Genomic DNA, 24,194 nt, shown 5'->3' with positions numbered 1-24,194 from the left:
GTGAGAAGACTGGACTTTGACAATTAGCAAAAGTGTCCTGTGCCTTTAAAGACTCGTAATAAATAATAATAATAATAACTCTTATATAGCGCATTTCACAATAACCGTATCAATTCGCTTTACATATTCTCACAAGCATATTCTCACAAATAAAAGCATAAATGAGAATTAGGATCAAATCGATTTATTCTTTTCATCTTTTGGGGTTTCCATCCTAGAATTTTTTATTAGTTTCAATTTCAATTCACTTAAATATCCACGATGGGAAATTCATTCGGCCTTTTATACATCAAATTTACAAAAATTACTCAAAATAATTTATCTTAAAGCCATACACTTTGGGAACAGAAAAAAAAGGGTCACAGATATACAAATAACTTACAGGTTTTACAGAAGGTAAAGGTTAAAGACTTCTCTTGAAATATTATTCCATGAAATGCTTTACTTTTTGAGAAAACATAAAATAAAACAAAACGGATTTATTTTAAACACATGTCATGACATGGCGAAACGTGCAGAAACAAGGGTTTCCGTTGTTTTTTTCCGATTACCGATTGAGCCTAAATTTTCACAGGTTTGTTAACTTATTCAACGTTGTGATACACGAAGTGTGGCATTTGGACAAAACTGTTTACCGAAAGTGTCCAATGGCTTTAAACAGTACAAAAAACACTACAAGCCATAAAAGTCAATAAAAATATATATATATATATATATATTACTTGAAAAGCTGGAAGTACATAAGAAATACCATGAGCTGGCAAAATCAGAGACTAAGTTCCTGTTGAATTTATATAATAAGTGGTTCATGGTTCCTCTCAAGCAGAGTCTTTCTTGAATTTTTTTAAAATAATTGTTTATCGCACAGCTGATATGTAAATGGCGCATCAGACCTAGACATGTTTTCACCTGTTAATAAAAGCGTCTTCCACCATGCCTTACATGTACGGTGTTTATTGATCAATGACAAGCCGTTCTTTCAGTTAAAGGTAATAACGGAACACGCCCCATAATAACTCGCTACTACCTACCACTAACGCCACATTATCAAAATAACAATAACACTGAACTGTATTTAGGAAATGGTGGCATAACCATAAAAGGATTTAGCTTGTAGTAGGCACGCCCAGATGAATTCCAGGCTTTTGTTCTCTTTCATAACTTTTTTGCTGAAAAGCTTCTGTTTTTTCTTACCACCGTATGACATCCTCTTGAACCATGATGCGAAAATAGACCATTAATCAACCTAACAATGCTATTATGCTTAACCTCATTTCAGTGTAGTCTTTCATCAACGGTAGGATGCTCAACAACTTAATTTCATCTCAAAACACCTGTTAGTGAGACTGGTGGTTAAATTAACTATAATTGAATTGATTTTAATTTGAGTTTCATAACTCCAGTTTCATAAGAGAGCTACCGACTAAATGTACAAATTGTAAGCCTACTCGTTTCAAAAAAGTTGACAATTTTTTTGTTTTTTAAGGTTAGATTTTTTGGTCAAGGAGAATTGTCAGGAATAAAGTAAAATCTATCACAGAAAGGCGGACTTAGAACAAAACATCTTGAACCCCTAATGTAAACATTCCTAAGACACATGTTTAAGATAAGTTTTTACTACTGCAATAGATGGATTGCAATATGCGTCATCGACCACGATCTTTGATGTTTTATCAAGGGAAAAGTGCACGCGCTGCTCGAACACTTTTCCCTCGTTAATAATGTACATCAAAGATGGCGGTCGATGACGCTTATTGCAATCAATCTATAATAAAAAATGGCATACAAAAAATGAATAAGCTCACATCCATCAACTCTAGCGATATTGAACGTAATTTATTTGCAACTCCAAACATGTGCCAGACATTAATATGGATGGGTCATGTAAAAACCACTAACTAATGATTTTCTGAAACATTAATTAACTGCCTGTTGCTGTCATTGCTGAGCAAAATGCTAGTAAATATCAATAGTTGGTTTGATATTGATAAATTTAGTCACAGTATCTCAGATGCACAAGCAGTGTCATGGTTTCAACCAATTTTTTTTTTTTTTTTTTTTTTTTTTTTTAATAATTTTTTTTTTTAAGTGTTACCCTTATTACTGTAGATGCTGCGTGATACCATCACAACAATATAATAACTCAACCTTGTATCTAAAATTAAATCAATACAATAATTGATATTCCCGTTCCATCTTGCCTCGCTGTGTCCTTGTATTATATCCAGTTTATACACACCTTGCTTGTTAGAATCATTCTATATGCAAGATTGGTTGATGGTCACAATCTACACGTTATGTTGCCTGAGCTGATAATGGTAGATTATGTGTTAAGTAGACATACAGCCGTTTCAGACAGGCGCTCCAGAGTCGCGCCAAACCAAATTCGGAAGTAATTTCATAAAAAGTTTGACGTCTGAAACAGTTAGGAGCATCTGGATGCGCTAGATGTCAAAAGATCGACATTCGGTCGGAACGACTCTGGAGCGCCTTGGTTTCAGATGTTGATCTTGTCATGAGCCGAACCTAATGTAAATGTTATGTTAAGTTCGCCTGTATAAAACCAAAATTTAATTGGGTCAACCCAGAGTCGCTCCTAATCTATTCGATTCGGCACGATTCAGCGCCTATCTGAAGCGTGGGTTAGACATGGACATCAAAAAGCTGAAATTAGCAATCTTATATATGTTCAGGCCTGGAATTTCATCTCTGAGAGGGCAAAACCATTTTCATTTTCAAAAGGGGACTTGCTATGGAAGTGCCGTGGCCGAGCGGTTAAGAGCACCGAATTTAAACTCTGTTGTTTCTGATCAGCAGAGTGTGGGTTCGAATCCCCAGTCGTGACACTTGTGTCCTTAAACAAGACACTTAACCATTGCTTCGTCCTTTGGATGGGACGTTAAGCCGTTGGTCCTATGTGTTTTGTAACGCATGTTATCAAAAAGAGAAGGGGTTCGCCCCGGTATTCCTGGTCCGATCAGCAGCAAATTGCACCACAGCACCTTGTAAAACATTACATGGTGCTATCAGAATTAGGTCTCATAATTCAAACATAGTCCAACATCTGGCAGGAAATACTGTATGTTACAGAGCCAGGAGCGTCACTTAGTGACGGACATGTGCGCTATATCAGAAACCACAATTATTATTATTATTCTATGGAATTTTTTGATGGTGCACCTAGGCCAAGACCAGGGCAACGGAGACCATGGCCTCTCAAAATGCCTCACAGGTTCAAATATGAAAATAGTCTAGTAGTGCCTTCTCCTATTTGTATGTATTCATTCGCCGAGTAATACTACAGATAAGTTATTGCGATAAAGTTTTAAATCATGGGAGCAGGTGTTATTGTCTTCAATCATTTGTTTTATTATCTACAACAACCAATTAATCTCATTGCTGATTAAGTTTAATGTCCAACTCAGTTAGCTGCTGCGTTTTTTTTAATCATATGACCTCTTGAAAATGTTCAAACCTTTTGTGGAGCATTTTGTTTTTCAGTATTAATTTGTCACAACCAAATTTTGAAACCGTTGAGGTTTAAAAAATGATTGGTAAACAAATTCTGAAACCTTTTTAGGGTTTATTTTTTAGTCTGATATTTTCTTAGTCTGATCTACATTAAACCATACTTTTAACATGCAATGTGGAAAAAATTTTAGTCAAAGAATTTTATAAAATGGAGATCCTTTTAATAGAAGTTCCCCTTGCCAAATGTAAATGGCCTTGCCCTCTCAAAGATGGAATTCCAGTACTGCTATATTTTATGATTTCTCTTCTGCCCAAACAGTTAAAAGGTTTTCCTTTTTTGACGCGAAGTACCTGTATATTAGTTATCTGATGGAGTATGCTTTAAAGGTCTGTTTGAATATAGATGAATGAGATTGATATATGGTGACGCTAAGTGGCTGTCGGTAATGTACACAAATTACAATAGCTAGGCGGGACCCATTTCTGTCTTTTAATTTAATTATGGCATTAATCAAAGACTGTGCAACCTTTGATTTTGCTATTCAAGAAGGATTGAGGAAAAACCTGTAACTCACATTGTCTTTAACATAAAGAAACACAGATAATTACTTTACTTCAATGCACAGTTTTTATGTAATTTGAAGATAAAAACATGCCTGATTTAGTTTGAAATGGAAGATAGTATTGTTCACAGTTTCAGGCCTTGAACCTTGTCTTGAATTGGCACAGCAATATTTTCCTCCGGTAAGGGGGCACGTCTATGAAGATTATGAAAATTATGAAGGGCACTACAGCAAAAGCACAGGGCACCACAGCAAGAAAAAACATGCAGATGGCACGACAGCAAAAGCACAGGGCACCACAGCAAAACCACAGGGCACCACAGCAAAACCACAGGGCACTACAGCAAAAGCACAGGGCACTACAGCAAAACCACAGGGCACCACAGCAACAACAAAAAAGCACAGGGCACCACAGCAACAATAAAAAAGCACAGGGCACCACAGCAACAATAAAAAAGCACAGGGCACCACAGCAACAATAAAAAAGCACAGGGCACCACAGCAAAAGCACAGGGCACCACAGCAATTTGTGTGCCATTGGTTATTTTGAGGCGTGCTATTTGTCTTTCGTTGGGGCGTCAGCTGGCATCCAAAATTGCTGTCTACTTCCTTGCGGGGGCGGAAACTGATGAAGCATTTACAGTGAGTAACAACACTCAAGGCTAATCTTGAAAGAAAAAAAGGAAAGTGGGAAATTCTCCTGACGATCTCTTGCGGCAATTTCTTTGTGTTGTGCTGGTCAAATTAAATTGACTGTAGAAGAAGAGTTTGTGGAATTTGATTTGTAGAAGAGAAGTGACCACAAGCTGTGCATAAAGTAAACAGTAGTGATATAATGTCGAGTTTGTACTGTGAAACTCACTGAAGATGCTACTACATAATATGTCATGTCAAGGAACATTACAGAATTAATATTACAGAGTTGTTTTTTTTAAAAAGGGTCGTGAAAATCACAGATTGACATCAAACTTACAAGGTCTAATGACAATGATAGCAGAAAATATCCCTTGAAATATTTCTCTCTGAAATGTCATATTTGATGACAAAATTTAATTTTGTGTGAGGAGTTTATCGCTCAGTGTGCGTTTTGTTCATTTCTTTTTTTTGCATCGATGTCATGCATAATGTGTAATCGGTTTTCACCATTTTCTCATGACCCACATGGCCAAGCGATCACAAACTTCTACAGGTTTGTCAGTTCATGTATATGGTGGATTACCATTAGTAATGTCATAGACAAATACATTAAAGTGAAAGTGCAGCTTTGATTAAAGCTTGTCCATCGGGTACAAAAGAGTGATTTTATTATTACTAAGGTCGAGAGAAAACCTTGCTTGATAATTACTTCTTGTATCAGAGTGTGATTAAGATGAACCTCACGGTCATATCGTGTACTTAAAGCTGGTCTATCTGAAAACAGTTTAAAAACCTTGTACCTAGCCCGTCTAACCGTTGGTCTAACAAACCGTTATAGTAAGTATCCATAGAGTGCCTAGCTTGGCTGCCAGACCTCGTACCTACAATCCCGGCTATATTTCATTGCCCCAACTGGCCCCCTTTCAATGTTGATTCCAATCGGCGGTCTTCTTCTGCGTTACAGTCAACATTGGGGGAGGGGGGGGGGGGATTATTTATTGTCATCGGGAAGTGGACAGGGAATGGTTTTATATAACATTAGGAATGGGTGGCCCAAGCATTTTGCCCGGGATTGTAGCCTAACCATTGGTTTAACAAACCATTATAGTAAGTGCCCATAGAGTGCCTAGCCTGGCTGCCAGACCCTGTTTTGCTCTACTCATAGCTGTTATAGCGCGTCCACAAGTAAATCAAGTGGTGAACGAGTGGAGCGTCTGCGACAGTATTGCAAAAAAAGTAATCGCATAATAAAGTATTTGAGGAGTGGGAATTACAAAGAAGGTTCTTCTGAAAGCCAGAACAGAAGAGGGTTTTGGGTTGCCCGTCGAAAAAGCACTCGTTCGATAACAAAACAGGTCTCAAAGACTTATTTCGTCGATAGGGGGAGTACGCCGGATGGCTGAGGCCGCGACACCGGCGAAAAGTCTCCCATTACCCCATCCATGCCCAGTCTCATATTCCAATAGCTTGTTGGTTGGTGAAGTCATGGGCACACTGTCCAGCCTTGTGGCTTGTTGCAGATGAAGCTTGGGTCAGACAACTCAATTTTGTAAACTCTTTCCTGTGCATTATTAAGTAAAAGGACACGTTGCCTTGGATCGGGCGAGTTGGTCCATGAAAGCATTTGAAACCATTTTGCCTTGGATCGGGCGAGTTGGTCCATGAAAGCATTTGAAACCATTTTGCCTTGGATCGGGCGAGTTGGTCCATGAAAGCATTTGAAACCATTTTGCCTTGGATCGGGCGAGTTGGTCCATGAAAGCCTTTGAAACCATTTTGCCTAGGATCGGGCGAGTTCGTCCATGAAAGCATTTGAAACCATTCAAAACCATTCGTTATGAAAACGATATGGTTAGAAAGGTTTTTTTAAAACTAGATTAAGACGATCCACACAACCTTGCCTCGAAATTATACGGTTTTCCTTAAACTTTACGAAGTAACACGGTCGGCCATTTTATGGAGTGAAAACTTGACTCCATAAAATGGCATGCCGTCTTAGTTCACAACTGATTAGGAAAAACGTGCAATTTGGAGGCATATTTGTGTGGATCGTTATTTGTAAAAGATGTAAGAGCTGCACTGGGGTGCAGTGCTCTTTGTGTTCATAGAATATGAAATACATACTTTCACTATACCTAATGACCATATCACTAAGCTTCTTGCAAAAATGTTTTACGACCAATTGGCAAATTGAAGGAAAGTTGTTGATAATTTCCTGCAATTGAAAAACCCCCTTTTTTTTAATACTCATGCATGACTTCCAATCCAATCAATAGCTTGATTCAACGGTTGTCATAGTAACATGGATTTATTTTGGTTGAAAGTGGAATGTTATCGTAAAGGTTCTTTTTTTGTAAGAATCGAGCTCAGTTATTGCAATCAGTTGTGTTCATGTCATTTATACTGCTGGGGACATTAGTCATGGGCCACTCACGACATCAAACCATAGAGCTATATGATCAAACTTTCATTATCTAGCCTTGAGAAATATTGCTTATTATGGGCAATATTTGATTTTTTTCAAATGCCTTATTTTGGATGTGTATAGACTGTATTGAATATGACATCATGCGGCTCAAATATCAAACCTACAAATGGCGCCTGTGCGTGTGCGTGCATGTGCCTTAGAAATCAAACCGGGAATGTTGCATGCTACGTGCTTCTATGATGGACGCGCATACGGTTTGCCCTACAAGATGGCGACTTTTTATAGCAAAAAGGGGTTATTCAATATGGTCTAGTGCAAAGACAATGGATGAATGGGATTTGAGACATTACATGGTGATATGTCAATATATATTTGGTTTGTGGTAACAGTTACACCATGGTGTATTTGCCAAGTAGAGTTGGTTCATAAGAGACTGTCTTGCTATATATTCTATATTACTACACCTAATACATATTCATGACCGAGAGTTGAGTTCTCATTGGTCCAATCATCATCACGTGCCAGGTGTTAATTTTGCTGACTCAGGCTTGCTTACATGTCTTTGCCATACACCGCAAAATTAACCATTTGAGGAAATAAAACCTTGCCCTTAAGAAATATTTTTAACAGTCAAAGTCAATTAAATGAACTCGCTGTTTCAGTCACAAGGACGATGTTTGTTAACAGAATTACTATGCATGTGTAATCGTTGCTTCAGAGTGAAAAGCTAACTTCTTAGCTATCCTTGAGAGTTCATCAAGATTTGTTGCATCTTGCATGGTGGGATGACAACTCAAGACTGCTACGTTATTACTGCATGTATAGAGATGTCACATCAGTCACCTAACCTTTTAAACTAAATGCTTGATTGAACTTTGCGATTTTAGCTTATTTAACCATGATTTGAATGTTAACACTAACTGGCGTTTGATTTTTGTGTGTGTTTTTGGCAGATATTGCAATCAGTACAGGGAGTTTAGTGAGATCTAATTCCACTGACAATCTGAAGGATACACCCAACTTGTCTTCCATTCACCATTGTAAGTCGGAAATATCATTCAACTTTGACCTCTCAATCTGACGACCTAAAACCTAAAAAGTCTTCATAGATTAAGAACGGCCTCTTGATGAAACTACATCTTTGTCGATGGTTATCTAAGATGTTGCACAAGTCTCTACTTGTATAAAAACTAGAGATGTTTTTTTACTAGACTTTAAGGCTAAGTATACGTTTGGTTTCTGGAACTGTTGGATTAAATCAAATCATATAAAAATGTAGCTTTAAACAAAAAAACTAACATGTGAAAATTTCACTTCAAAAGGTGGTTGCGTTTCTGAAGGATTGCTGTAAATCCAGAGCGAGTATGTCCACAAAATTCCTAATTCTAAAATTCTGTCTGATAAGTGTTACAACAATAACCCTTCTCAGATTCAAATTTTGGGAAATAAAAAATCAGTATCATTTTACATAACTATATTATTTTAAAGTGGAATGTTTCTCAAAATGCTTTGTTTATTTACTTGTCAATACAGCATAGACTTTGCAAAGAGTCATATAATTTGTGTTTGGAAATATTTTAGTTGGTTGAGTAATTTTATATTAACTTATGAGTAATTCAAGGAACATTTGATTTGTTTCCTGTTCACAAACTTTGGATAACTCACAGACCCTAACTGTAAGAAACGTTTTCTTTTTATCGATCATGATTTACTTACATTGCATGTGGAATGAGCTTCATCCCGTGGTGTCATGAAGGAAAACTAAACATCATTTTGAAGTAGACGTTAAATTTGCATCGGGGATAACGAATATTAATTTTGGTTTTTACCCATACACCTCTAGCTACCGGGCAACCTCGGTAGTCTAGTTGGTAAGACACTGCTCTAGCATTGCAAGGGTCATGGGTTCGAATCCCACCCGAGTAACATGCCTGTGAAAAACTTTTACAGGACTCGGGGAAAGTACTGAGTAGACAGTGCTAACATTGACGGTGTAAGAGTAAAAACCAAAAATTAATATCATTTTGAAGCTTCCGTCAAATTTCTAACATTTCAAGCATGACAAGAATTAATCAGTTTTCTATTTCTTAGAAATTTTCTACTGCAAACCTTTTTCTTATCTCGAACCAAGATAATTCAATGTTTTCTGGTAGGTTGCTGATGAAAACAACCTTCCCTTTGTCATGATTTATGAACTCGCTTTTCATTTCAATCAAACCGCAAAGGAAACTAATTGCATGATACATCATATCACTGAGTAGGAATGCATTGGAAATACTTAGACGTGAAGGGATAATTCATGCATACTATAAAAATCTCTTGGTAAAGTAGGGAAAGATTTCATTCAGCATTTTTGCTATGCAATTAAAAAAAAAGGAGCACCCCATGAAAAAAACAAGCATTAATATCCCATAGGAATAGGTTTAAGGAATGATTAAAACCCAGCGACCAGGGGTAATAATGTTACAGCCCCATGACCTGTGCACTATATAAGAAGCCACTATTATTATTATTATTATTATTATTATTAATTAGAGACAATGAATGATGATTGGTTTGGTGGACACCTTTTAACTTCACATTGATGATTAATCTCCAGTATTATAGATGAGATTTGTTCCTATAGTTTGAGCAATCAATTATAATGCATTTATTTTCTTCTGCAAGGTCATAATGTAATTGTTCAGACCATCCTTTTAAATCTCCCATTGTGATGTGTTTGAACAGAACACACATTTCATTTCAATAGTAAACCAATTAAGTAGGATTTGAACCTTTGCACGGTGGGAGTTTAATTAGGTGAGGTTTGCCCCATGTGTAAATCTCTTTTGAGTACTGTTAGTTCTGAATAGAACTGTTGGTTGACAACTCAACGTTACGATCAGTATGCTCTGATTGACTTCAAAGCAAGCTGATTGAAACGTTGAGTTGTCAAATATCGACTCTTTTCTGAATCAAGACTATTCAAAGAGATGGTGCTCCAACAAACTTCACCCAATAAACCAATGGACCCTTCACATGAAATATGCTAATCACATTCACGCATGCAAATAGACCCTGTTGGTTGGCAAACGCCATAGAGTTGTGCACTAAGCAGACGCGTAATCGCGTCTGCGTCACGCATCCATTAGCTGTGTACAAAACAGCGCGATGTTCCCTCATTTTGCCAACCAAAACGTTAGTGCGCACGCGCTATGTGCAATTAACATATTTCATGAGAAGGGTCTATTAAAGACATTGGACATTATTGGTAAATGTCAAAGACCAGTCTTCTCACTCGGTGTATCTCAACATGCATAAAATAACAAACCTGTGAAAATTTGAGCTCAATCGGTCGTCGAAGTTGCGAGATAACAATGAAAGAAAAAACACCCTTGTCACTTGAAGTTGTGTGCTTTCAGATGCTTGATTTCAAGACCCCAAAATCTAATTCTGAGGTCTTGAAATCAAATTTGTGGAAAAATTACTTCTTTCTCGAAAACTACATTACTTCAGAGGGAGCCGTTTCTCACAATGTGTTATACTATCACCAGCTCTTTATTACTCGTTAACAAGTTAGGTTTTATTCTAATAATTATTTTTAGTAATTACCGATAGTGTCTACTGCCTTTAAGAATTAAGATTTAAAAGAATAAAATTAAGAGCTTGGAGCACAATCAGCTAACTTTTTCCCCCCCTTTTTTCCCTTCTTATTTCTTCAGTGACAGCAGAGGAACGTAGAGACATCGGTCCATTCCTCGGCCTCAAGAAAAACAGCTCTTTAGAAAGTCTTCAAGCCGCAGTTGCAGAGGTCACGACCCATGATGACCTTTCATCTCGACCTAGGGCAAAGGTCGTACGAGGTCGTGGTTGTAATGAGAGCTTTCGAGCAGCTGTGGATCGTTCATATGATCAACCTCTTAATGGGAATGCCATTAACTCAGTGGATACAGGTGCGTTACTGTACCCGTCAGTAATTAATTGTAGTTAATTTAGAGTGCTGGCTACACCAGGGACTAAGTGCTGCTTAAGCACGAACAGTAGCTAAGCACAACAAAATTATGCTTACCTGAACAGGGTTACCAACCAAAATACCATGCCACATGTCGATTTGTTAACTGGTATCTTGCTTAGAAATACTAAACAGAAAATTGTGAAGCAATATTGTGCAGTCTTCTGTCTAGTGTCCTTTACTGTATTAAATAGCCTGAAAAGTTTATTTAGTCAACATCATGTGCACATGAAGGCCATCCCTTAACCCAAATAAAAAATTCCTACTTTTTTCTACGGGCCAAATATCATACCTGATCGGAAGTTTTTGTTCATTGTCGTTTTGTTCTTATAAGAAAATTGAGCTGCAGGCCCTGCAGTCTTGTGTATTTTCACTCAAAATTGGAGCCCGGCATACCATGTACGCCAGCTCTTGTATACTTTGTCCAAAGGTTTTTTTTCTCAAGGGTTAAATAACAAACCTGTCTGTCTCCATTGGGTAAGTGACCCCTCAAGGAAGGTCATGTCTCAGTAATTCATGAACAAAGGTTGTCCAAATACACACAGACAAGCAATTAAATATCTGTCCTTCAGATGTTGCAGTCAACGATCACACAGTGTCAAGTGTTTAAGTGGATCATAGGTAAGAGTTTAGGGCGGGAATCACATGAAGGCCACAGAGGCTACTGTTGCCCTGGTCTTAGCCTTGGTGCACCTTTACACTGAGGCCCTGGTACCATGGTAGACCTTTATGGTTTGTTTTTGAAAGGGCAACGGCACCAAGGCATTTTCTCCTTGGGAAAGGGCATCCCATGAGGAAATTGTACATTTCTATTGGAGCATTTCAAGGACACCAAGGCATGACAAGGGGGCATGGAGGCAATCGCCTTCATTGCCTCCATGAAGTATCACGCCTGCCATGGCTTCTATTGCCCTTGTCTTTGCATTGGTGCCCCATCAAAAGTTTCCCATAGACTTTAAGCTTGTCTAGTGGAAGTGCCCTTTGCCCTCTAAAAGATGAAATTCCAGGAATGAGAGTGTTCTTATCTAAACTCTGAAGGCTGTTAAAGACACTGGACACTACTGGTAATTGTCAAAGACCAGTCTTCTCACTTGGTGTATCTCAACATATGCATAAAATAACAAACCTGTGAAAATTTGAACTCATTTGGTTGCGAAGTTGCGAGATAATAACAGAAGAAAAAGCACCCTTGTCACACTAAGTTGTGTGCTTTCAGATGCTTGATTTCGGGACCTCAAAATCTAATTCTGAGGTCTCAAAATCAAATTCAAATATTTTAGTGGAAAATTACTTCTTTCTCGAAAACTACATTACTTCAGAGGGAGCTGTTTCTCACAATGTTTTATACTATCACCCTCTCCCCATTACTCGTTACCAAGTTAGTTTTTATGCTAACAATTATTTTGAGTAATTACCAATAGTTTCCAGTGCCTTTAAGTGGAACAATGTCTTTAAGATCAATAATAACTTCCGTCATTTGGTTTGTTTAGGTTCAGAGTTCAGAGAGAACGGCCATATTCAGGTTCGTGATGACCGCTCCTCTAAAGATGACCACTCCTCGATCAGTAGCCATGATCCGGTCATCATGTCCCAGACGGGAGGAACCTCTAAGAAGAGGAAGGAGAAGGAGAAGGAAAAAGATAAGAGGAAGAGTAGCGCCTTTAAAGGATTCGGGTCTATGTTTAGGTAAGTGGACTGAGTGGTTAAAGGGTCTGCAGCCGATTTCACGAAACGCTGGGATTAAACCTTACTCGAGTTAGGACGAGTAACCCGTCCTAGACTTAGGATGGGTTCAATTCGTCCTACGTATTTGGATACGGAACTGAACCCGTCCTAAGTCCTAAGATGAATCCTAAGTTAGGAAGAGTTTGGTCAAATCGACGGCTGGGTACTCTCTGTACGACACAAAACTCATGAACTTACACAGTTTGAAAAGTTAAGCTAGTAATAATTTAAGGTAAGCTGTCTACTATCATTATCTTCAAACGGTGTTACGTTTAATATAAATCTGTGGACATTGTGTTTTGTGTTACAAAAAGTACTCAAATCCTTTAAAGGCACCGATTTCAAACTATGGTGTTTTTTGATCAGCAGGGTTTGGGTTCAAGTTCCCGTCTTTAAGGGTTTGAAAATAAGTTTTACATGCTAAATCATTTTTCGTCTTTATATTTTGAAATTATTTTTCGTGACTTGTTAAACTCATTTCTTAAAACCTACAGCACCTCAGCAAGTAAGATTTTAAGGGAAGCTTTCTACCATCATTATTCTCAAACTGTGTGAGTTTAATGTAAATTTGTGGACATTGTGTTCAGTGTCCTAACAAAAGTACCCATACCCATTAAGCAAGACACTTAACAATTGCTTCAACCTTCGGATGGTACGTAAAGCCATTGGTCCCGGGTGTGGTGTAACGCACGTATAAACCCAGTGCACTTATCAAACAGAGAAGGGGTTCGCCCCGGTGTGCCTGGCTGTGGCTGCTGTATGCGCCACAGCACCTTGTAAACCATTATAAGGTGCTACGTAATTGAATCTCAGAATTCATAACTTCAATAACCTATCTTACTGTAATAAGCGCCTTGAGTACCTTGTTGGTTGATACGTGCACTATATAAGACTTCAATATTAAAGGCACTGGACACCTTTGGTAATTGTCAAAGACCAGTCTTCTCACTTGGTGTATCTCAACATGCATAAAATAACAAACCTGTGAAAATTTGAACTCAATTGGTTGTTGAAGTTGCGAGAGAATGACGGAAGAAAAAACACCCTTGTCGCACAAGCTGTGTGCTTTCAGATGCTTGATTTCGACCCCTTCAGCTGAGGTTTTAAAAATCAATTCAAACATTTTAGTGAGAAATTACTTCTTTCTCAAAAACTATGTTACTTCAGAGGGAGCTGTTTCTCACAATGTTTTATACTAACAACAGCTCTCCATTGCTTGTTACCAAGAAAGTTGTTATGCTAACAATTATTTTGAGTAATTACCAATAGTGTCCAGTACCTTTAAGTCTAGTCTAGACTCAATCAATTACAGAACACCTGCAACTGACGCTGGGTGGTCGTCATACATTAGACATCGATGTTCTTGCGGAAGCTTAAAGCAGCCACCTGCAAACCAGGGCGTTTTGAACTTACAATAATGACTTGGTTTCTTGATTTATTGATTTAGGTTTGGTAAGAATCGTAAACCAGATCGCGATGGACGGCCAGCTGAAGAGAGACAACGATCAAATTCTGTTTCTTCTGAGAAATCTAGGCTAGAGGAGATCGAGAAATACAAAGAACAACAAGAAGAGCAAAGGTAATGTTGGGTTACGACGACCACGAATAAAATCAAGAATTTTATCTGCTGGAATGAAGGATCATAAAGAGTTATTTGTGATTTACTTCACACAAAGTATCAGAAATTTTAAGTGTTATAAAAACCGTGGACGATATTTTCTTTAAATTGAGTGACCGCATTATGAATAAAAAAACAAAAAACCAACATGCTAATAGCAGAGCTGCCAACTGTCTCTAATTCTGCAGAGAGTTCCCTGAAAATAAACAAATCTTACCATTTTCTGGTGAACAAATTTGAAAATCTCCCTGATTGTGGAAACTTTTCTGTATTAGTTGAATGGCAGCTTTATTAATGTACTTAACATGGCCAAGTGGTTGGAATTGCAATCACAAGGTTGTTAGTTGGATTCTAGCCAAGCTAACCACTGATTTCACAATGGATAGAATAAGTCTAGTTACTGAATAACAATTTCTTGTTATTAGTTTTTTTTTTACATCTTCAATTAAAAAAAAAAATTATCACATACGTCTAGGTACCATTCACATACTCTGTCGCTAAATGCCTATATATAAAATAAGCAAACTAGTATTGTTTTCTGCCAGGCAGCTCTGCTAATTTATGAAAACGCTAGTTTTATCTGGTTATGAGACTTACTCAGTCGTTCCGAGCCAGTCGATGATGTGTCCTCCATCGGTGACAAATACAAAATTAGCGTCACTAATCAAGACTAGGGGTGAATATTTCTACATAGTGATTGTAACTTATCTTGACGTCTTCCTCGCAGCTCCCGCATTCAAGATGAGGTTCGTAAACATCGAGAGAATCAATCCTTGAGACGACAGAAGGAAGAAAGTCTAGAGGCACGCAACAAAGCAGAACGAATGCAAGAACTAAGACAGAAATACCAACGAGATCATAGAGAGAGACAGGGTCGTTATGTTGATGATGTCATTGGTGATGAAGAGGCAAGAGATGAGGATAGAAGAAGCGGAGATCGAGAGGACGAGGGATATGGAGATGGGTCACCATCATCACCGAGGGTAGGTTTGGAGGAGTACAGTCATATCAATTGGACAGAGTTCAAAGATAACGAAATAGTACAGCTCATTTAAAAAGTTCCATACCCTTAAAAAAACATAATACCCCATCAATAGGGAACTTCATTGGCTACCAATTAGAGAACGAATCCATTTTAAGATTGCTCTTCTCGTTTTGAAGTGCTTCAACAAAACTGCACCTCATTATATTACCACTTTACTGTCACATTACACTCCTCCACGATTTCTTGGGTCCACACTTGACATCACTCACTTGAATCTTCCCCACGCAAACAAAGTTCTAGGTCAAAAGGCTTTCAGTGTAGCTGGGCCAATGATTAAGAACAATCTTCCTACTGCCATTTAGGAATCTGTTACTCTACCTGCATTTTTTAATGGTCTTAAGACTCGCCTTTTTCCATGGTGATTGCTTTCAAGTGTGCTATATGATTTTTATGGAATGACGACTTAAAAATTTGTAATTGTTATGTTATGTAAGATATAAATTCCTACAAAACTGACTGTTGTTTTTGTTTTCAAACTAAATCTTGTGTGTTCAAAAGTGTTTCCTATTGATTTGTCATCCCTCTTGTAGAAAGAAATATACTTCTGTTGTGTTACTTTTTCACAAAGTAGGTTGCATCTGTTGTGTTAGGCACCTTATCAAAATTGAAGTGAGATGGAAAATTACCTAGGGTGAAGCTGTCCCGGAAGTTACCTAGGAATAGTTGTTGATAAGGTGCTTAACTTTATCATGGAGTAAGTTGCTTTGTGTTGTTCTTTTTGCAGAGTCTTCGCCCCTATTCACCCCACCGTGAGACGACCGATAGCCATGCACCAGAGTATCGGGATCGAGATCATGACCGCTGGGAACGACAGAGCGATGGTAACCCACGGAGTAGTCGTCACCATGATGATACACAGCTACATGATGAACGTCGTTATGATGAAAGGAGCAGACATAATGGTCGACGAAGTGTACCTCCATACATTGAGTCCAGAAACAGAGATGAGCATCATGATCGGCGAAGAGAAACTCATACTACAGCTGAAGTTGAAATGGAACCAAAGTATGCAACGGTAAACCGTAAAGCGCGTCCTGATAGAAACTCTGAAACTTCCATGAGAGATAGACACAATGATCGCAACAAACCAGAGAAGATTTACGCTTCTCATTACGAATCCATAGAGCGACGAGAACGGACTGATCGCGATCCGCCAAAAAGAAACCCGGATAAAATCTATGAGAGTGTTGAGTTTCAACGACCGCCGCGTGTCTCTGATCGACATCGAGACGAGAGGAATCGAGAGGATCGTCATCGGAATGAGAGGAATCCTGAGGAGTGGCATCGAGATGATAGGTTTCATGAAGATAGACATCGTGAGGATAGGAATAGAGATGAAAGATATAAGGAAGATCGATACAGAGACGAGAGATATCGTGGTGAGCGCCACGGTGATAGACCTGACGGCAGGAGGGTAGAGAGAAGACCTGAAAGAGAGAAGAAACACAATGATCCTGACAAGATTAAAAACAGTGACACACTACGGAGGAAAGAAAGTGAAACTCTCAAAGAAAGTGATTCCTACAATCCCAAAGAGAAGGAAGCTCTTAAACGCAAAGAGAGCGATACTTTGAAACGCAAAGGAAGTGAGAAAACTAGCAAGAAAGCAGACAAGTCTAAGGCCAAAGACACCGAGAAAAAAGAAACTGATAAAAAGGAGAAAGAGGAATCCAAACTAACTCATCGGAAAAGTGACAAGAAGAAAGATGAGAAAGAGAAAGATAAGAAGAAGGAGAAAACGAAATCCAAAGATGAGAAAGTTTCGTCTGAAGAAGAGAAACCTGAGGAGAGAAATGTGGATTCGAGGAGAGACCGGCGAGATGAGAATGATAGAAGGGATGCAAGACGAGGTGATACTCTAGATAGGAGGCACCGTGGGGAGAAGGAAGGCGGAGATGGACGAGATCGTAGGAGGGATGATGGTAGACGAGATATGAGGGATCGGCAGAGGAGCCCACCACCTAGTGACAAGTATGGATATGGCAGCCTGGGAAGGTTAGTTTTGACATTTGATTGTTTGTTTAAAAAAAAGTTTTAGTCAACAGAAAACAAGTTAACCCTAAAATACTGTGTTCAAGGCACAATTTCATGGCGCTGATGCAAACATTCCCTTTTTTGTGAAACATTCTTGATGTGTATAGGATTTGAGGCATTGCATGGTGAGGTATCAATGTATATTTGGTTTGCGGTAACACAATGTGTGTATCTACTTGCCAGGCAGTAGAATAAAGCAAGACAGTTCTCTAAGAACAAACTCTACCTGGCAAGTAGATACACATGTGGTGTTACCGCAAACCAAATAATACATTCTTGATGTGAGCAGGAAATTCCCTGCTTGTGTAAGCGTCAATTCCTTGCTTATGGTAAGCAAAAATGTAAAATTGGGCTCGAGCTTGTAAACCTTATGTTCATCTAGTCATTTGAAGATCATCAGGGAATGGTTACATCATCCATTATCCATCATATATTAAGCATAACACACAAGGAAGCAATTTTAAAAGAGAAAAACAAAATTGTTCGAAATGCTTGTGTTAACATGTTGGGTTAAACTTGCAAGGCCTTTTTAAAGACACTGGACACCTTTGTTAATTGTCAAAGACTAGTCTTCTCACTTGGTGCATCTCAACATATGCATAAAATTACAAACCTGTGGAAATTTGAGCTCAATTGGTCGTTGAAGTTGCGAGATAATAATGAAAGGAAAAACACCCTTATCACATGAAGTTGTGTGCTTTCAGATGGTGGATTTCGGAGACCTTAAGTTTTAAATCTGCGATCTCGAAATCAAATTTGTGGAAAATTACTTCTTTCTCGAAAATTACATTACTTCAGAGGGAGCAGTTTCTCACAATGTCTTATACTATCAACAGCTCCCCATTACTCACAACCAAGAAAGGTTTTATGCGCATAATTATTTTGAGTAATTACCAATAGTGTCCACTGCCTTTAAAGAAAACTTCTAAACAACTGTCTTTGTTTGCTTTGATCGCAACATTCACTGAATCATAATCATTCTAACCCTTTGTAATTTTTTTATCTTTGTTACAACAGACCACATCGTAAACGAACCACTAATGATCCAAACCAACACAACAGGGGAACCAGGGAAAGCGGGTACCAATCAGACCATGATCGCCACCGACCAGATCATAACCATGACAACCACACATCGTCCAATCACAAAGGTTATGCTAATGGACCAACAGCCAATCACTATCCAGATGAGAGACGACCTCGTATGACCTCAACCCAAAGCGTTGATCGACATCACGATGGTTATTACGGCAAGGAGGATTACGGATCTTTTTCTAATCACCAAAGTCGGACTGGTAGGCGGAGTCATTACTCAGAATCAGGTTTGGATTATGAAGAACGTGACGCAGCCAGAGTTTAACGCCAATAATAGTAATAAAACAATAACGACACAATGGGTGTGCTCGATTAGCTTCCCGTGTCGACCCCGGTCTGCCCTCAGTGCATTTGGATAGCTTTGCCGTCATTCCAGGGGCTCATTCGGGTCAGCCCTAAGTGCCCTGCTTGTGGAAGGGGTCACTTGGGGCTGCCCCCAGGTACATGATGTCACCACGAGAGGGCAAGTGTGATCAGTCGATTAGCTCTTGTCAGGGGCTCATCACGGGGTCAACACGGGGAAGCTAATGGAATGCACCCAATGTCACTGTAACTCATGAAAGTATCCAGTATACAGTTCTTACACACATCGGTGTAAGTTGATGTGTTGGAAACCAAATGATATTCTTTATCCCTGATGCAAACTTAAACAATGTCACTGTTTTTGATGTTAAGTGCTGGCCATACAACTTGAGAGAATCTTCAACAGAATGTTAAAGGATTCTCATGGTAGACTTAACAACAAGTTTGTTGTGTTGCATCATTACCATGGTGACACTTTTGCTATGGTTACCGTGAGTTGTATTCAATTTATATTAGATCATATTGATCCTATTTGAATTGATTAGGATTAGGGAAAGTTCGATCAGCGACCATTTGTCAACTACTAGTCACTGTTCAATGGTTACCTTTGCATGCAATACAACCTGGGTACCAGGCAAAATCGCCCAATGGACGACAATAGTCAACTATAGTCCCATGATAGAACTTGCTCTTAGTTGTAGCATTGTATTTGCTTTATTATGGGTAGAAACAAGAAGTAACAGTAACACCATGGACTTTGCTGGAAAAATGTGCTACTCTTGGGTGGTATAAAACTTAGGCCAGAATCAACTTCTTTACAACACAGTCTCTGTCCAACTTGTAACTCTGAAACATTTTTGAGTTTCTGTCTTAGACGTCTCATCATTTGTCCCCTCATTGTCTCATGATTTGTCCCATCAAGTTTGTCAGTGAGTTATCAAATTCAAACAAATAACTCCTTTATAATAAGTAGGATTTGAAACTTTGTATGGTGGAAGTAAGAGAGTTTTGCCGCTGCGGTACACCTTGTGAAAATCTCTTTTCAGTAGTGTTAGTTCTAAAAAGCTTAAATGAGATTTTCCCAAGTTGTTATTGCAAACCTCTTTTAGTCCTTTATAATACCAAATTCAAAATTCTCTTGTAGGTATTTAAAAGGGAAATGTATAAGCCTTAAATGTAGATAGGTGTAGCTTAAGATTATGCAAAAATTTTTTAATATTGAGTTTTATTTGCAGTAATTTTTCAGTTGTTGGCATGCCCAAATATGGTTTATCAAATTAGTTTGTCATGAGTGTGATTTCACAATCATAACTTGGCTCCAAAGTGTTTTTCCTTTTACGTTGATGTACTGGATATTAAGTTTGTAATTAATTTTTTTATTTTTTTTTTTTTTGGTTAATGAGTACTACTTACTTTTAGACGCACAATTTCTGATTGTGCTCGTGAGATTTTAGAACATGGATTTAAGTTTGATGGTGATGTTTATAGGGTGGAAAGAGCTATTTATTCTAGTCAAAGTCCATTATTTACAGCACAGCTCAAATATAGAAGCATTATATATGGCACGCCCGAACAAAGATATTACCTAATATGGAGACCGCCAACATAGGGCTGGATAGCTCAGTTGGTAGAGCGCCGGTACTTTAAGCCGGAGGTCGTTGGTTCAAGTCCTGCTCCAGTCAATGTTTCTTTGTTCAAAACCAAAATATGTAAATGCAAAAATGTAAAGTTATTTAAACCACCATTTTCCAAAGAGTGCCTTGGGAGTTTGCAAACAAATGATATCTAAACCGAATTGCCTGATGGAAAATGACTTTGTTCAGAACATCAACTTGGAAATGCAAAATCCTTACAGGTTTCAAATTGTACTGTAGGATTTTGTCTTGTTTATTTGTCGTGTTTGTTTTTGGTAGAGACATACAGGACATTGTGAAGGAACTGCTCCATTTGTATAATATTTGTAGATTTTCTTTCACTAGTCAATAAAAAAATTATTTGTTTTAATTGATGAGTATTTATTATTTAGGTACATGTAGTAAATGTATGATATCTTTTTATTGTTTTGTTAGGGACATTTATAGCGATTCGTCAGCCACTTCAGCTTTTTATAACACACCTCTCTAAAGTTATCACGTCTGCGTAACTTGGGGGATAGTTTCCAATTGTTTGACTGTTAACAGCGCCCTCCATGATGCGAACAGCGAACAGCAAGTAACAAACTAAATTATTTGGAAAGTTAACGTGTTCCTTTTTATTGTTGAACCGTTTACACAAGTTAATTTTGTAATCAAAACCATTTTCTGTATTCATGTTTTGGACTGAGGTGTGCTATAAACCAAATATGGACTGGCATGATTTGGTCACTAGTGAAGGTCTCTCTCCCCTTAGGCATGTGAGTGGCCAGAAGAGGGCCATATTATCCCAAAGCCATACCCTCAGAGTCCATAGACGTGCACTAATGACCTCACTGCCAGTCCATATTTGTTTAATACTTGAAAGAACAAATGTTGATGAAGTAAAAGTGGCTTCCTTTCTATGAGGACAACAAATCTTGATATGAATAATTGAATAATATTGCCAGCAATTATTTGCATATTCAGTTCATAAGAATTATAATACTAATGTATACTGAGCTGTCTGCTATTATCCTTTTAACAATTAGACTGGCATAATATTTGTTTAGTATTGTAACGATTAGACTCGCATATTTGTTTATTGTATTTTTGATTTAATACTGCTATACTTTCAAATTAATGTTCCCCTTTTTGCTTGTTATTTTCCTTATAGTGTAAAACAAACCTTGCATGTAAATTACTAACATTTTAACAGTACCTTGCAGTATGGTCAGTCAATTATATAATAGCTCTATAGAGCAATGTTTGTAAATAGAATGGTAAATTAATTTGAGATATTCAATTATTTCTAGTAGTTTCTTAAATCCCAGGTGCTTTGCAAAGAGTATCACTCATCTCTGCACATTGGTTTGTTTTGCTTCTTGAAAACTGCATTCAAGGACAACTTTATGAATGGTTTCATACAAGATGCAAGTATGGGATTTCCATTGTTCATGTAAAAACTGTGTTACTGTTTCTCAGTTGCATGAATAACTGCTACTTTAAAGGCAGTGGACACTATTGGTAGTTACTCAAAATAATTATTAGCATGAAACCTTACTTGGTAACAAGTAATGGGGAGAGGTTGATGGTATAAAACATTGTGAGAAACGGCTCATTCTAAAGTAATGTAGTTTTCGAGAAAGAAGTAATTTTCCACGAATTTGATTTCAAGACCTCAGATTTAGAATTTGAGGTCTTGAAATCAAGCATCAGAAACCACACAACTTCGTGTGACAAGGGTGTTTTTTCTTTCATTATTATCTCGCAACTTTGATGACCGATTGAGCTCAAATTTCCACAGGTTTGTTATTTCGTGCATATGATGAGATACAGCAAGTGGGAAGACTGGTCCTTGAAAATTACCAATAGTGTCCAGTGTCTTTAACACCCAAGAATAATTTATCTTTTATTCATCTGGATGAATTTTATACTCAAGAGGTTTGATTTGCATATTATGAATAATTCATCTTAAAAAAGGGTGAATCTGTTTATAGACATCCAATTGGATTCATTCATATAGATTAATTTATTAAAAAAGCCCACCTGCCTAAGTTGGTATAAAGTTAATTGTTAACATCGTCTATTCCTACCCTTCAGACTTGCTTAGTCTGCGCCTTTCAAAATAATTTTTTAAGAAAAACAAAGTGGGCCATTGTGACATTTCCTCGGTTGTGAGGTCTTAAATCGTTTTAAAAATATTCATCATACAGCTTTATGATGCACAAACAGATGTCACATTCCATGTTAGATTCAATATTTTCTCTCAAAAAGTTTTTGAATTCCATGATAATATTTTAAAATTAATAGAAAATTAAACACAATGCACGATATATTCACTTGTGCTTCCCACACATACAGTGTATTTTTTAACATGTGGTTTTGGGGGGAATTGAAGTGTACTAATTTTTTAAACACATTGTAAAAAGTTATATATAAATGTTTCTATACCTTGTATTTCTAAGACTTGATAAATGTTTAAATGACTGGTGGTGAATTGTTGCTTGATAGCGTTAAAGCCAGAGTCTCTTAAATTGTTATGCCGCCATTTTGATTTTCCGGTACAGAAGTTGATGAATATTAGAATGAGGCTTGTTTCTATATTGAACTGGTGCCTTTCTAAACATTAATGTTCGATGTTGTATGATGTTGTTTTTAAAATGCATGTGATATAAGTACCAGGCCAATGTGTTTCACGTCTGTCCAATAGAAATCTGTGTTTAAAAAATCCCCAAGAAGGTTTAAAAGTTATTTTTCTAAGATTTACCAAAATACTGATTATTTCATATCATTCCACTGGTAAAAGCACAAATAAGTTTTCCCCAACATTTTCCCCCCAACACAAATCATCAATTCCATACTTTTGAAATTACAATAATTAGAAAGTCTTTATGATTAAAAAGTCTTTTAGAAATACCTGACATGTAACTGAAGGTATTTTTCTAGATTTTCTGGTATAATTTTGCCAGTAATCAGGGTATCTTCTTGCTACACCCAAAACAGGTTAAAGATTGCAAGCATCTGAATTGTTTTTCTACCATCACTCGGCATAACTCCTAAACCTAGAATTGCCACAGTCGTAGGTACGAATCCCACCTGAGTAATATGCCTGTGATATTTTTTCACAGGACCTGGGGGAAGTGCTGAGTTCACAGTGCTAACACACATCGGTGTATGGGTAATAACCAAAATTAATATTCAAAATTGATCTCATTTTTCTTCTGGGTAATAGTTCGATACTTAACGGATTAATGTACACTCAAAATGCTGTGAGGTGTTTTATTCAAAACTACAAGACCCCCTTACTTGCGTGGTTGTAAGTTTACTGGCCCGATGGTAAAATTTCTGGCCTGCGGTCCAGTGTTAATTTCGAACCCTGCACTACGACCCCCTCTCAAATCTGTTTTCTTGTATATACCTGGGGGGATTTGCCAGTTGAAAGTTACTTGTTTTGTGTTCATTATCGACTTTCCTTTCACATTAACGTCTTGTACTAAAGTAGTTTACTATTGTTCAGTTTCATCTATCAATGTACTATATTGTAATGTTTCCACATTTTAGGTAACATTAAAGTCTTAACATAATCAATTTACTTTTATACTCACATTAATCAATAAAAAACATTTTGAAGTTCAGCTCAAGGTTGTATTTATCAATTATTTTATGTGGAAC

The 24,194-nt window shown here is 37.6% G+C and overlaps 1 protein-coding gene and 1 non-coding gene across 6 annotated transcripts in view; both read left to right on the top strand.

Moving 5' to 3' along the window:
- Positions 1-24,151, top strand: part of LOC139948592 (partitioning defective 3 homolog) — a 91,674-nt gene extending 67,523 nt beyond the window's left edge. For 4 of the 5 annotated variants that reach the window (XM_071946767.1, XM_071946766.1, XM_071946768.1 and 1 more), the window contains exons 18-24: positions 8,052-8,138; positions 10,800-11,030; positions 12,580-12,775; positions 14,262-14,393; positions 15,160-15,415; positions 16,202-17,472; positions 18,529-24,151. In XM_071946767.1, coding sequence (XP_071802868.1) covers positions 8,052-8,138; positions 10,800-11,030; positions 12,580-12,775; positions 14,262-14,393; positions 15,160-15,415; positions 16,202-17,472; positions 18,529-18,871 — 2,516 coding nt within the window. In that variant the 3' untranslated portion in view covers positions 18,872-24,151. The remainder of the gene's footprint in view (positions 1-8,051; positions 8,139-10,799; positions 11,031-12,579; positions 12,776-14,261; positions 14,394-15,159; positions 15,416-16,201; positions 17,473-18,528) is intronic. The other variant, XM_071946769.1, reaches the window with a different exon arrangement.
- Positions 20,519-20,591, top strand: Trnak-uuu (transfer RNA lysine (anticodon UUU)). The gene has a single exon. It is a non-coding gene; the product is annotated as a tRNA-Lys (tRNA).
- Positions 24,152-24,194: the final 43 nt, after the last annotated feature.

The sequence above is a fragment of the Asterias amurensis genome, chromosome 16 (assembly GCF_032118995.1).
Source record: "Asterias amurensis chromosome 16, ASM3211899v1".
Lineage (NCBI taxonomy): Eukaryota > Metazoa > Echinodermata > Asteroidea > Forcipulatida > Asteriidae > Asterias > Asterias amurensis.
This window is presented reverse-complemented; position numbering and strand designations above follow the sequence as displayed.